We start from the raw sequence: 14280 nt of genomic DNA, 5'->3' as shown, positions 1-14280 counted from the left end.
AAGGAGTCTCATTCGGATGGTAGGGTCACAGTTTAGTATAAAGAACACGAAAGCATGGATGCATGTTGCCTTGTATCGGCCTTTTTTGTGGTTTAATGGTGCGGGGATATTTTCTTGGCACACTCTGAGCCATTTTTACACTTTGTGTTTTTATACTGTGCCTACTCTTGGCTCTGTAAAACATCAGTGAGAGAAAATATCCCAACATTTAGTTACCTCAGGAACACAGTTAGACTATATTTTTGATTCTCTTCTACAAGAAAATCCATTCATTCTAGAAACTGTCAACATGTTGATAAATTTAATTTTCACATCTGTCTCAATGGAGTGTGACATAATATCTCTGGAGGCTCGTCTTCATCTGCACATACTGTCCATCATTCTTTTTATCCAGATGGGAGACACTCCGGCTAAAGCCTTCGACTACATTTTAAACTCCCTTTTGCAACAGCTTGATGTGTGAGAGTTCATTTACAAACTGTTTAAAAATACGATTAGTGTGCTCTATTTAAGAATGAATTCGGTCTAAGTAAGCTGCAAATTGAGAGCAAAATATGCCGAATATTCTCCACCCAATAAAAACCTTGAAAGAGCACAAACGAGCAAAATAAGAGACGATTTTCATTGAGGAATTGAAGATTTTAAACTGTAACTTCATAACACCTATTTGTTTTAGAAGTTCATACTTAATATTCTTGGAGCCAGTAGCAGCCCCTTGGGCAGGTTTTGAAATGCAAATAATGAGTATGGCGATGGGATTAGACTTTCTGAGTGGAAAACAGTCAAAAATTGCTTCTATCATTTTTCCATAAAACTGGATTTAGAAAACAGGAGATAAAAGTAAAGGCCAAATGCACCTTTCAATCCTGAAACCTCATTAACACTTCTGTGGAAAATGAGAAGAAAACAAATAAAAAGAACAAATTAACGATTGTAAAGAAATGAGCACAAACCCAGGCTGGAGTTGCCCTTGACGACTGTGATAGTCCTTTCAAAATTGCTCCCTGAGGTCAACGTTGCTTTGTCTCCGTCTTCTGCAGATTCTTTCGCACCAGCCTCCTCGTCCTTTAAGGTGATAATTCAGCACACTTAGTCATGACAGTAAATAAATATATTAATAAGGCCGGATTCCAAAACAAAGCAGGGTCTCTGGAGAAAAAGGCAGCGATTTGACTGTGAAAATCATTTTAAACAAATCAGCTTAGAACCTTTTTTATCTCGCGTTTGAAGGCAGCCTCTGAGTGGAGAGACTTTAAAAAAGAAATGATGGAGGATTATTTCCTCGCTGTTATAACGCACCTTGTCACATGTGCACAGCATAGAATATCCATTTTAATCTTATCTCCTGATCTTATCGCGAGCAAAAATTTAGACTTGTTAAATTCTTACCTTCATCAAAACTCTTATGTCTACAATCTCTCCGAAAGAGATAGCAGGCTCCTTCTGATAGTTAAGGCTCTCCACAGGTTCCTCCAGCACATTCGATCTGCTCCCAATTTCAGCAAACGGGCTGTATGAATTTGTGCCGTCCTCTGGGTCTTCTTTGCTCGGGAGCTGTCCCAGGTACTGGTCGGAGCTGCTCAGAATAGCATTAAAAGCCGGGATGTGGCTGGTCAGACTCGGAGGAGCGTAAGAGGCCGACTCCTCCGGAGAGAAGACTTGACTATTGTCTGCAAAGCAGGGATGCTCCTCCAGCAAGTTCAGTCGGGCTGTAAGCTGGAGTAAAACAAAGTAGAGCAGATTGAGTGAACATTCCCACTCTGTTAGTTAGACAACTGCCCAACAGGGACAATTCATCTCCCTCCATCGCTGCCGTGCCCTCCTTGTAATGAGCCACAGAAAAGCCATCGGAGGCCAGTAGAAAGTGGCATAAATTACTGAAGATCTTGAGAGCCGAGTGCATTATGCAGTTTTATTATAACAGCGTTTAAGACTTTATTAGAACCAGGCTGAATAGTAATGGTTCTCAGCAAAAAATCCTTCTGGGAGTCTGAACAGAAGTTAAAAAAAATGCAAATGTGCAAATATATAAAACATGAGAGTCTCAGTATATAGATATGTACTTAAAACAGGAAATATGAAGTGTAATTTGAAATAAGACAGCACTGAACTGGGCTTTGACAAATGGAGGAAAGTGAGATGGTTTTACTAAAGGCAGCTTCCAAAGTTAGGGATTAAACTGTTGTTATTATTAGGGGTCATTTATTACACCAGTTGTTTCAAAGCTTGAGGTCAGAACCCCCTCATGGATGTACAAAATATTAAATAAGTAATTTTTTGGCATGCAAAGCAGTACTACAAACTAATAGTTCAGTAAGAATCACTATATACACACCTCAGTCAGAATAGACAGGACCAAACTGTTTCAAATTTACAAATATACTGCTCAAAAAATGCACAGGAACACTTTGAAAACACATGAGATCTATGTGGGGAAACCTGCTGGATAGCTACACTGATTTGGACTGGATAATGTGTTAGGGATGAAAGGATTCCACCTCGTTTGATGGAAATGAAAATGATCAACTACAGAGGGAAGAAATCAAAGAGACTCTGAAAATCAACGTCAAATAATGATGCGGCAGGCGAGTCCATTTGGCTGAAATTTCATTGCACTCCAACTCCAAATGGTACTCAGACGTTTGTATGACCCTCATGTGCTTGTATGGCTCCAAATGAGACGATGGATGGTTCCAGGTCTGGACCAGGGCATCACTGAGCTCCTGGACAAGCTCCTGAGATGCAACCTGCAACCATTATGTTTCTGCTGGATGGGCAGAAACATAATGTCCCAGAGGTGTTCTTTTGATTTAGGTCGGGCAAGCATGGGGAGCAATCAATGGTATCAATTCTCTCCTAGAGAAACTACCTGTCTCCTGAAATCTACTCCATGCTCTGTGCTGGGAGACAGTGGCACATATTGATGTGCCACCCTGGATGAGTTGAACTACCTGTGCAACCTCTGTAGGGTCCAGGTATTGCCTCATGCTAGCTCTTGTGACACTGACCCTAATCAAATGCAAAAGCATTCCTGTTGTGGAGGTTGTCTCATCGTTGCCCCTCTAGTTCACCTGATGTCGTTAACAGTGTTGGTCAAGTTACTTGAAAAAAGTAATCAGTAACTAATTACTGATCACTTCCCCAAAAAAGTAATCCCATTACTTTACTGATTACTTATTTTCAAAAGTAATTAATTACTTAGTTACTTTTTTAAAACACGATTTACAACCTGAGTAGGTGATAAAGCGATAGATCTTTCAGCCCAATTCTACTTTTTCTACATAATCCATCATACAAAATGTAATCAAATGGAAAAGTCTCTTTTTTTAACTTGTTTTATCAGTTTTAATCTTTTAACTTTATGCATCAAGCAAAAATTTAATTATATGCAAAATTCTCTGACTTGAATAAATTAGTTTAACATTTAAACCTATTTTCTGCACATTCCAGCACATAAAATAAAATATTTTTTGTGTTTACACTCACTCTTTCAAATAGATGCAAGTAAAACACAGCAGAAAATAAATAAAGTCAAAGACTCAGCGGTCCTGTTGCTCTATTTTCACCTGTAAAGCAGGACTGCGGTAGGCGGAGGTTTACCCTGGTGCAGGTGTGCCGCGGTCAGTGGAAGAATCCGCGAGTTTCTCTGTGAGTTTCCCATTACGTCGTAGCGCACTCGGTGCTTGCTTGGAAGTTTAGGGGTTGTTTTCGCTGTAAAAATAAGTTTTCTTCCCACGCACAACGGACGCTAATGTTTTTGTCACTTTTTATGGAATCAAACTCAAAGTAAGGTCAGTACTTCCACGCTTTAAACGCTGCACGCTCATACTCTCTCCCACAATCGATATGTGATCCACTGTTGATCTGCACACAGCTGTTGTCACTAACGGCGCACTCGCTTACGTCACTGTCGTGAGACATTCTCGCAAAAAATCACGGTTTTAGTAACGCAGTAACGCAGCGTTCCTACGGGAAAGTAACTGTAATCTAATTACCGTTTTTGCAATAGTAATCCCTTACTTTACTCGTTACTTGAAAAAAGTAATCAGATTACAGTAACGCGTTACTTGTAACCAACACGTGCCAAAGAGATAAGATATATGCTGAAGAAAATGAATGCAGAATGTCTCAATTTTCTAATTAAAGTTACAAATCATTCCCCATCCAAACGAACAAGCTGATAGTCAGGTAAACAGAGAACTCACTAACTTATAGGCAGAGACATTCTTGAGGCGAGTTACAATGTGGTGAACTTTACATTGTTGTTCAGGAAACAGGCACGGAGTGAAAGGTTAAAAAAAACATCCAGCCTCACAGTCCGGAAAAGCTGGTGCATTTCTTACGGTCACTGATGTAAATTTATCAAGAGACTTGTTGCTTTCCTCTGGAGCACATGATCACGCTGAGGCTGAGCTGTCGGGCTTGGTACAAACAGCTGAAATGTATTTTGTGAAATCCCCCAGTACTATAAATTGCCACGAGTCGTCCTGCCCCACGTTCGTCCCTCTGGGCCGCCCTATTATACGATAAATTACGCAGCGAGGCCCTACAAATAAGGTCGGCTGTGGCCTTTGGGAAAACTGGAAACACACAGATACCCTTAGGAAAATAGTTTGTCTTCTCCTTACTCTTTTTTTGCGGGGTTATTTTCCTTATAATTTAATATCCATTTGGAGAGTTTCAGTTCTTGGGGCTGTGGATATAACACCGAGTTCAGTAATGTAGTTACTGCCCTAACAAAGAACAGAAAACATGTCTCATGACATTTTGGCCCTCCATAGCAAAAAACCCCAAAGAATAATGACTACATGCTGTAAAGCTCATTGTGACAAAGGGCACGAGATGGTGCGGTAACATTTAATGAAATGAGGAAAACAATATCAAGCTGTGCTTCTCATTTCAGTTACATTTTATAAATAAAGGTCCTTACCTTAGGTGTGGATGAGTGTAGGTAATCCAGGTCTGTGCTACAGGTGCTACCATGGAGAGCGATCATGGAAGCTTGGAAAGTGTCGTCCTCGATCCCGGAGTAAGAATGACCTAACATCTTTTCATCAGGCAGGTCTGCATCACTGGTATCAATCTGCCGTAATGGATCAAAATACAAATAGCTGGGACACTTAGGAAGAATCACTAATCATGCTATTGTAGGAATGTAATGCAAGTCAATCAGAATTGATGTAGCTACAGCTAATGAAGCCTTAACAATAAAACCCTCAATCGACTGCGTGTATTTATTAGAATACCATTCATATAAGCTAACTGTTGCATGATTACAAGCATGGTACGCTTCAAAATTACGAGAAGGAAGCAAAAGTATACAGTGGGGCAAAAAAGTATTTAGTCAGCCACCGATTGTGCAAGTTCCCCCACTTAAAATGATGACAGAGGTCAGTAATTTGCACCAGAGGTACACGTCAACTGTGAGAGACAGAATGTGAAAAAAAAATCCATGAATCCACATGGTAGGATTTGTAAAGAATTTATTTGTAAATTAGGGTGGAAAATAAGTATTTGGTCACCTCAAACAAGGAAAATCTCTGGCTCTCACAGACCTGTAACGTCTTCTGTAAGAAGCTTTTCTGTCCCCCACTCGTTACCTGTATGAATGGCACCTGTTTGAACTCATCATCTGTATAAAAGACACCTGTCCACAGCCTCAAACAGTCAGACTCCAAACTCCGCCATGGCCAAGACCAAAGAGCTTTCGAAGGACACCAGGAAAAGTATTGTAGACCTGCACCAGACTGGGAAGAGTGAATCTACAATAGGCAAGCAGCTTGGTGTGAAAAAATCAACTGTGGGAGCAATCATCAGAAAATGGAAGACATACAAGACCACTGATAATCTCCCTCGATCTGGGGCTCCATGCAAGATCTCATCCCGTGGGGTCAAAATGATCATGAGAACGGTGAGCAAAGATCCCAGAACCACACGGGGGGACCTGGTGAATGACCTGCAGAGAGCTGGGACCAAAGTAACAAAGGTCACCATCAGTAACACACTACAACGGCAGGGAATCAAATCCCGCAGTGCCAGACGTGTTCCGCTGCTGAAGCCAGTGCATGTCCAGGCCCGTCTGAAGTTTGCCAGAGAGCACATGGATGATACAGCAGAGGATTGGGAGAATGTCATGTGGTCAGGTGAAACCAAAGTAGAACTTTTTGCTATAAACTCAACTCGTCGTGTTTGGAGGAAGAAGAATACTGAGTTGCATCCCAAGAACACCATACCTACTGTGAAGCATGGGGGTGGAAACATCATGCTATGGGGCTGTTTTTCTGCCAAGGGGACAGGACGACTGATCCGTGTTAAGGACAGAATGAATGGGGCCATGTATCGTGAGATTTTGAGCCGAAACCTCCTTCCATCAGTGAGAACTTTGAAGATGAAACGAGGCTGGGTCTTCCAACATGACAATGATCCAAAACACACCGCCCGGGCAACAAAGGAGTGGCTCCGTAAGAAGCATTTGAAAGTCCTGGAGTGGCCTAGCCAGTCTCCAGACCTCAACCCCATAGAAAATCTGTGGCGGGAGTTGAAAGTCCGTGTTGCTCGGCGACAGCCCCAAAACATCACTGCTCTCGAGAAGATCTGCATGGAGGAATGGGCCAAAATACCAGCTACTGTGTGTGCAAACCTGGTAAAGACCTATAGTAAACGTTTGACCTCTGTTATTGCCAACAAAGGTTATGTTACAAAGTATTGAGTTGTATTTTTGTTATTGACCAAATACTTATTTTCCACCCTGATTTACGAATAAATTCTTTACAAATCCTACCATGTGGATTCATGGATTTTTTTTTCACATTCTGTCTCTCACAGTTGAAGTGTACCTCTGGTGCAAATTACTGACCTCTGTCATCATTTTAGGTGGGGGAACTTGCACAATCGGTGGCTGACTAAATACTTTTTTGCCCCACTGTAAGTTGTGTTTCCCTTTTCATGAGCTGTGATTGATTGATTGATTTTTTTCAGTTTTCCCAGAAGCTAACTAACCAATGCAGGCTCTGCTCGGTAAAGGATGCCCTCAGTCAGTCCTTCTTCCTCTCCTTCTTCAACCAAAATACTGTTGAAGTCAAATGATTGGATGGTGGGTGATGAAGTTATTTCCTGGACACCATATGGGTGTGGAGAGTGGGAATATCCACATATTCCCTAAGAAAGTGGAGAAATTCTTTCAGTGTCCCCGGCTTTATGGAATTACACTACATTAACCAAAACCTAGAGCAAATAAATTAACATGGAATGATGATGGAAAGCGATGTTACATTTTTGAGGATGCTGTTATTTAACTATAGAGTTCAATCATCTCGACGTTCTGAATTTCATGTTTTTTACATGCATTCTATGGAAAGCAAAAGAACTTTTGCAATTTACTGTGAGTAGCGTGCACCCTAGAAATGTATGAAAACCAAGATGGCATATTGCAGGATTACACTAGTAAGACTCAATTTTGAGAGGCAACACAACAAAATACTTCTCAGAAGTCCATTCCACGTCCTGCAGCAGAGCAGGATAACTCCACAGAGGCTTCCAGCAGCTCTGTAATCCAGCTAACCCTGGCAGCCCAGAGGTCTCGCTGAGTAATCCAACGACAGATTCAATACAAGAGAACTGCGGCTCTACAGCTGAAAGAATGCAAGCTGTTTTTGCAGGGAGAGAAACATCCTGTCCAAGGAGCACAGCTGCCTGGAGCAATGAATATGCCGTTGGACGGACCTAATATCTTGACAGGTGCCCTTGTATGTTTAAATGTACAAGAGGGGATGTGCTACTGGAGAATTCGATAACATAATAATATAAAACAAAGGGTCCAGGGCATTTTAGGCTGGTCACCTCCCCTGAAAGAATAGTGGGTGGAATGCTAAACCATGCAGCCTACCTCCACACTGTTTCCTGCATGAAAAATTCAAGCCCTTGTAAGCTGAGCTGTCATGACTGGAGACTAACTTGTGTGATATATGGACTGCTGGATTTAAAACCCTGCATACGTAGAGGGACAGATCCCTGACAAATACTGCAGAAAATTCACAAAAGCACAGAGTAAATCTCAGTAACTCTGACAGGTACACGTACACTTAATACTACAATCACGCAAAACACATTTGAACTTTGATTTTCAAAGCGATTTAAAGTAGAGGGGGGAAAAGCAAATGCTTTCTAATAACAATTCTTACAGGCAGTGGTTTGGCGACTCCGATCTGGACCTTGCCGAGCTTGGCCCCCTTAAGGGCCTGGACGGCATCCTCCAGGCTGGCGTTCTCCAGGTTGCTGCTGTTAACGTACATGAGTCGGTCTCCTGGCAACAGCCTGCCATCCTTCTCTGCGACACCATTGGGAACCAGAGAGCGAATCACAATCACCGTTTTGGCCGGGTCCAGTGGGTCCTGTGGTGATGTTAAGCCAGCACAAGTCAATGAGTAAATTATCACAGCCTCATATGGAGATCACATCGAATTCAGGTCATTTTCTTAACCACTCCCACACACACACGTGGGGTATTCATTTCTTGTGGGGACATCTAATTGACATAATGCTTTCTCTAGCCCCTTACCCCAACCCTAACCATGAAAAATGAATGCCTAACCCTTAGCCTAAACCTAACATATTGTCACTGAAACCACATTTTGAGTCTCAAAAATGCCTTCAAACTTGAGGCGACCATAATCCTGGTCCCCACAAATAAACTTCCAATTTTTGGCCTCCACAAAGATATGAATACACACTCAGACACACACACACCACCGAGCTTTTTCCATCTAATAAAAGTAGCCCATATTGTGAATATGGCCACGTTTAAATATCCTATAATACAGAAATACGCACAATGTAGACACGTTTAAAAAACTAAAGAAAAAAACTCATCATCTAAACATGTTAAAAAAGGATCTGTTACCTGAATATTGATATTTGTTACATTTCCATTAAACCCTAGAACATAATCCCACCTGGTAATCCAAAATGCTGAATCCCAATCCCCCTTCTCCTTTTTCGAGCTCGATATTCTGGATCTCCAACTCCCACATAGCCAAAGGGGATCCTATCGCCTCCTCGCTCACGTTGCCCTGTGTCGCCGCTATTGTATTCACCTCTGGGTGTTCAGCAACCACTACACCGCTGAGGTCTATTTGATTCTGCACAGAAAGGAAAAACCCAAAATCACTATGTAATCCCATGCCTTCGTCGCTTTGACTCTCAACCCATAGGCTGCTCCCCTCTAGTTCTGTTTCTGGCTCAGGTTTCTGGCAGCAGATGAAAGGGAAATATCTTTGGGATGCTCGGGCCTTAGTACATTATCACAGATAAGGCGAGAGAGATGAAAACCCCCTTACCCAAAGGAAAGCTGCTTTTGATGTCTCATATCTCTAGCAAATGTTGCTGGCTACTGCTGAGGTATTGCTAGAATTGGTCTTAATAAACACTCAGCCTTCCCTGCTTATCACTAAGTCTTAATCCATCATGGATGGCAGTGTGGAAACCCGATAGAGCAATTGACAGCAAGCTAATAATGGTTGATGGGTTAGAACAGAGAAGGAAGACTTAAAGAGCATCATTCTCAAATTGCTTTATATGCACAGGCAGGAAAACATATTCTATGATGTGGTAATGCTTTCAAAAGGAGGCCTGCATATGCATCGTCTGCAACAGTACTTTCTTAGTAATATACACCGGACAACTGATTATCTGAGTGTTAACACAGATATCTAACCAGCCAATCACATGGCAGAAACTCAATGCATTTAGGTATGTGGACAGGGTCAACACGATGTGCTGTTCAAACAGAGCATCAGAACCTTGTTGAATCTGTGCCATGAAGAAATAAAGCAGCTCTGCAGGCAAAAGGAGGTCCAACCCAGTACTAGCTAGGTGTACCTAATAAAGTGTCCTGTAAGTGCAGACTGCAAGTTTGTACCCTTTTACTTGGATGTTTTTCGTAGTATTAAGTATTAAACGGACTGCAGCATCATGAGTGCAGGTACCTTCAATTTCGATGTTGTGGACAAAGCCTCTGATTCTCTCTGCTCAGCATCCACCTCAGGCTGAAGGTCGGGGGCCGGCCTGCAGCATGTCACGTACACGTGGAGCGGAAGCTCCTTCAAGATTCTCACTACTTCTTTGTGGCTCTCACCAATCAAGGAAATGCCATTGACCTAAGAAAGGAAAGGTTAAAACTTAAAACTAATCATAATATGAATTTAAAATCAGGACCAAGTGGTTACAGTACATGTCACGTGGGATAAAGTGCCTCTCAGCAGCTGAGCCTTAGCTAAACGGATCTCTGCTGCAGATCTTTGTGGACATTTTCTTACTATTCCTCCTAAAAAAAAAAAGGCAAAATGCCAAAGAATAATTTTAGTAATCCCAAGAAGCACTTCTTATATTTATTTATTTACTTATTTATTTTATTTATGTGTGGGAAGTGGAAAAAGCTGTAAACTCAGTACTGACACCTTTTCAACCTACGTTTGCAGTTCTCAAACTTATTTTGGCACCTCAACCCTCCTCAAAAAGAGAGAAGGGATCATTAACCATACGAAAGAATCCAGTTCATTTTAAAAAAGCTTAACACAGCTGCAGTAGCAAATCCCTGTTTATTTTCTCCAGCTAAATCAGATTCATTTAACATTGATTCACCCCATATTTTCCCAGTAGCCTACTACGCTGCACAGTTTGCAAACCACTGACTTAAGTTATTGTGGCAACAGTTGCCCAGCAGAAAGGGAGCAACATAGCAACATTAGCATTAATCTGCAGGTTGGCGCCACTCTTGCAGAAAACAGGAGGTTTTTAGACCTTTGTACTGAAACGGCCTCCTGCCAGAGATGGAAATGAGAGTGGTGAGAATAAACCGGAACAGCTAAAAGGCAAGCCATGAATACAAAACAAAGACCTAAAAGTAGCAAAAACAAATGTAAAACCAGGAATTTATTTACCATAACTCCAAATAACTCATTTGGAAACATACTTAAACAGCTGATACACCACTGATTAATCCAGCTTTCAGCTCTATGTGGAGTGATTTTTATTACTTTCTTTGGGGGAACTATATTTGGGGAAATATATGGAGCGTAACCTCCTCAGACTTCACCCTCTTCCCCAAGCATCCTTGAATTAGGTGAAGTTGTATCAGAAGCTTATCCTCTGTTGGTGAATTTTTAGGTAGGAATCATTCCTAATAAGTGAAGCCCATACATGCCTTATTGGCATATACAGCAGTTGTCAGGCACTGTGTTATAACTACAAAGGAAACACCACAAAGACCATTATAATCAATGTAAGTACTTCCAGAGTTGCTGTATGACAATATGTACTGCACTAAAACTGAGCTCCATGAACCAACCAACCAACCTTCTGTAAATACTAATAACAAATGTAATTTTCGAGTATTATACCTCAAGAAGCTCATCTCCACTGAACAGCTTGCCACAGCGACCGACCGGTCCCTCAGGAAGGACAGATCGGATGTAATGATGTCCGCTGTTGGCTTCTAGACTGATGCCCAGACCGCTGTTCTCGGTAAACTTCTCCACCTGAGCCACCTGTCAGGGTAACAGTAAATCACATCTCTTTATGTGAAGTCTGTCAATGATTCAGACCCTTTTGTTTGATGACCCAGGTCACTGTTATTTTTTACAATATCTGCTATGAATCTAAACAGTAAACTTACCACAACTTCATTACTTGGGCCCAGAATTTCCTGCCACTTCTTCATTAACTCCTCCTCTTCAAAAGGTGTTAAGCTCGGTTCTTCAAAAACACAATATGTTATGCAATAACACACAAAAATTAAGACGGTGTTGTCATAAGCCATTCACAGGTGGCACTGCACCATAAACTTCCAAGTATAAGCAAAGTACTTGAAAATGTGTCGTGGAAGATCAAATAAACCCTTATCTGCTACCATTTAAATGTCTGAACCTAGCAACAGCAGCCGTCTCAGCATGTCCTCACATTGTGTGCTGCTAGTCGGTGCGGTCCTGTCAATAGAAGCCCTTATCTGTCAGATTTGGGCCCAATATCACTGCTAAAGCACACGGAAAAAGCATCTCAGCCTCCTACCATGTTTGTCTTCTGTTAGCTGATCCGTGGCAGGGCTGACATCAGATCCTTCACTCTTTGTGTGGAGCTGCTTTTCATCTGTGGAGACGGTAAACACACAACGGACAGTGAGACGCACAAAGGAGCCATCGACCTTCCACCAGCAGCACACGCACAGCACAAAAAACCCTCAACACTGACACAGAATCTGTTAGTGCCTAATCACTCTTGCTTTGAAAGAGGACCTTCTCTCTTTTCCCTTTATATCAAAAACACATAAAGCGCCTTTGCTAATGTTTGCTAATCCATAAAAATACCAGGACTTTTAATACACGTTTAATGAGCCTGGGACTCATTTTTGTCTTTGGGGTTCCGCAAGGCACAGAACTGGTCACCCATGAAATGAATACTTGCCATGAAGTGAATTTTATATTAAAGTCTTTTAAGTTCCAGCATACAAATACGACTCAGCAGATTGTTATGGAAGGATGTGACAACAGTTTAAGTTAATGGTTCGATTTCTTTCTGTTGTTTCATTCATTTAATGATTGAGCAAAAAGCACACTGTGCACATACACACACACACTCCTGTTTCTCCTATACTCAGAGTTTTCAAAGCAGCCAAAAACTACTCTACCCTTCTTCCCTTTAGTCTCTCTCATAGCTGTTGGTTTTCTGGTTTTCTTCATGTTTCAACTTCCTAGTGCTAAAAATAATCACTTTCAGTCTCCATCTATTACTGCCGACACTAAACAACTTGTGCAAGTTGCTTGTCTTTCTTCTGCAACAGCCCAGAGGTCCTGGCATTAAATAAGTTTCTTCTTATTTAATGCCAATATTACATAAATGCAAAGGTATTAGAAAAACACACAAGAACGAAGATAAATGCAGGTTTCTCCTTGGTTGGGATGTTATGCATTGTGCACTATTTTACTATTCTGAAAGTTGATCTACTTCAACTCTCAACCAACATGATGCTAAGTTTTGGATTCCGTACAAAGACGGCTGTTAAATTTCTAGCCAGTCTGACTGCTACGAAGGGTAGTGCTTAAAAAGCACTTAACTATATTCCCATATCTGAGAAAATAGTTTTTGTCCTCTTGGCATTTGTCAGCAGCGTTAATTAGCATATTTCAACCTCTAATTAGGAGCGACGGGGCTGTAACGTGGGAGTATTCTGCTGCTATTATGAGGAGGAACCTTTTAACCTGCAATAAGCAATTATTTTTCAATATTAGGAATTGGTGTAAAATGGTTACTCGCAATATGAAAAAGTCGATTTCTCTGCAACTGAATGATCCTGTGTTCAGGCTTCAGCTTCCTCACTCTATGCATATGATGTTGTTTTAGGCCATAACTCCAGCCAACAACATTTGTGTGTGGCAGGAGTAAGTTCTGTTTGCATCTGTTTACAACACCATAAAAGTGTCTGAAATTTCCTTTTGGAGTCACATGGAAATGACTCCTCACTGCATCATGAAACTCCTGTCTGAGCCAAATTTACACATCAAATGACACCTTTTTTGACAGGATGATGAGAAGTAAGGGATTTTTTTTTTTTAATCTATCCTCATTAAATTTCTCTCACTTAATCCATCCTACCTTCAGCAGCCTCCTCAGCTTTCTTTCTCTCCAGCTCCAGCTCCTTCATGACGGTGGTGGTTGTGGGGATGGTGGTGGAAGGGGGGAGGACGGTGACAACGGGGGCTGTGACAGGGGGGATCTCATCGGGCCTGAAGCCCCGCCGGATCAGCTTAAGGTGGACCGTCTGGCCCGTGTGTCTCAGCACTTCAACTGCCTGTTGATTGGTGTATTCCTGGATGTTCACGCCGTCGACCTGCAGAGGGCGATCTCTCGTGAGCCGGTGGATTAAAGGAGAGGCAGAACGGCTTGCTTGCACAATATGAGTGTGCTGAAGCGCCATCTATGTTCTTGCTGGAAAGAGATGAACTGCAATGGCATTAACTAAAGACTGATTTCTGCACCCGAGTGTCGTCTAATCCACGACTTCATTCATTTAGGTCATTCAGGGCAGGTAGGAAGTAGATAGTTTTAAATCCCTCACAATCATGAGCGTTTAGGTGAACTCCCAAAGCAAGTCCATCCTCACACACCAGCACACAAGTAAGTCAGAACTTCTTCAAGAAAACATGTAAAAACATCCACTCATGGCTTCACTGTTAATGACCTACAGTAATGAAATTACAGACTTAACTGCTCGGTGTCCTGTTTCAAAAC

The 14280-nt window shown here is 41.7% G+C and overlaps 1 protein-coding gene across 6 annotated transcripts in view; it reads right to left on the bottom strand.

The window, feature by feature from the left end:
* mpdz (multiple PDZ domain crumbs cell polarity complex component) overlaps window positions 1-14280 on the bottom strand; it is a 50314-nt gene that overhangs the window by 22945 nt on the left and 13089 nt on the right. For 4 of the 6 annotated variants that reach the window (XM_085400197.1, XM_085400196.1, XM_085400191.1 and 1 more), the window contains exons 11-21: window positions 13645-13879; window positions 12064-12141; window positions 11672-11751; window positions 11397-11543; window positions 9984-10154; window positions 8952-9137; window positions 8181-8390; window positions 7000-7158; window positions 4931-5083; window positions 1390-1716; window positions 954-1065 (exon numbers count right to left, since the gene is read on the bottom strand). In XM_085400197.1, coding sequence (XP_085256323.1) covers window positions 954-1065; window positions 1390-1716; window positions 4931-5083; window positions 7000-7158; window positions 8181-8390; window positions 8952-9137; window positions 9984-10154; window positions 11397-11543; window positions 11672-11751; window positions 12064-12141; window positions 13645-13879 — 1858 coding nt within the window. The remainder of the gene's footprint in view (window positions 1-953; window positions 1066-1389; window positions 1717-4930; window positions 5084-6999; window positions 7159-8180; window positions 8391-8951; window positions 9138-9983; window positions 10155-11396; window positions 11544-11671; window positions 11752-12063; window positions 12142-13644; window positions 13880-14280) is intronic. The other 2 variants (XM_085400194.1, XM_085400193.1) reach the window with 2 other exon arrangements.

Source organism: Rhamphochromis longiceps, linkage group LG3 (assembly GCF_057381845.1).
Source record: "Rhamphochromis longiceps isolate RC_006_pf linkage group LG3, R_longiceps_female_GT1.1, whole genome shotgun sequence".
Taxonomy (NCBI): domain Eukaryota; kingdom Metazoa; phylum Chordata; class Actinopteri; order Cichliformes; family Cichlidae; genus Rhamphochromis; species Rhamphochromis longiceps.
This window is presented reverse-complemented; position numbering and strand designations above follow the sequence as displayed.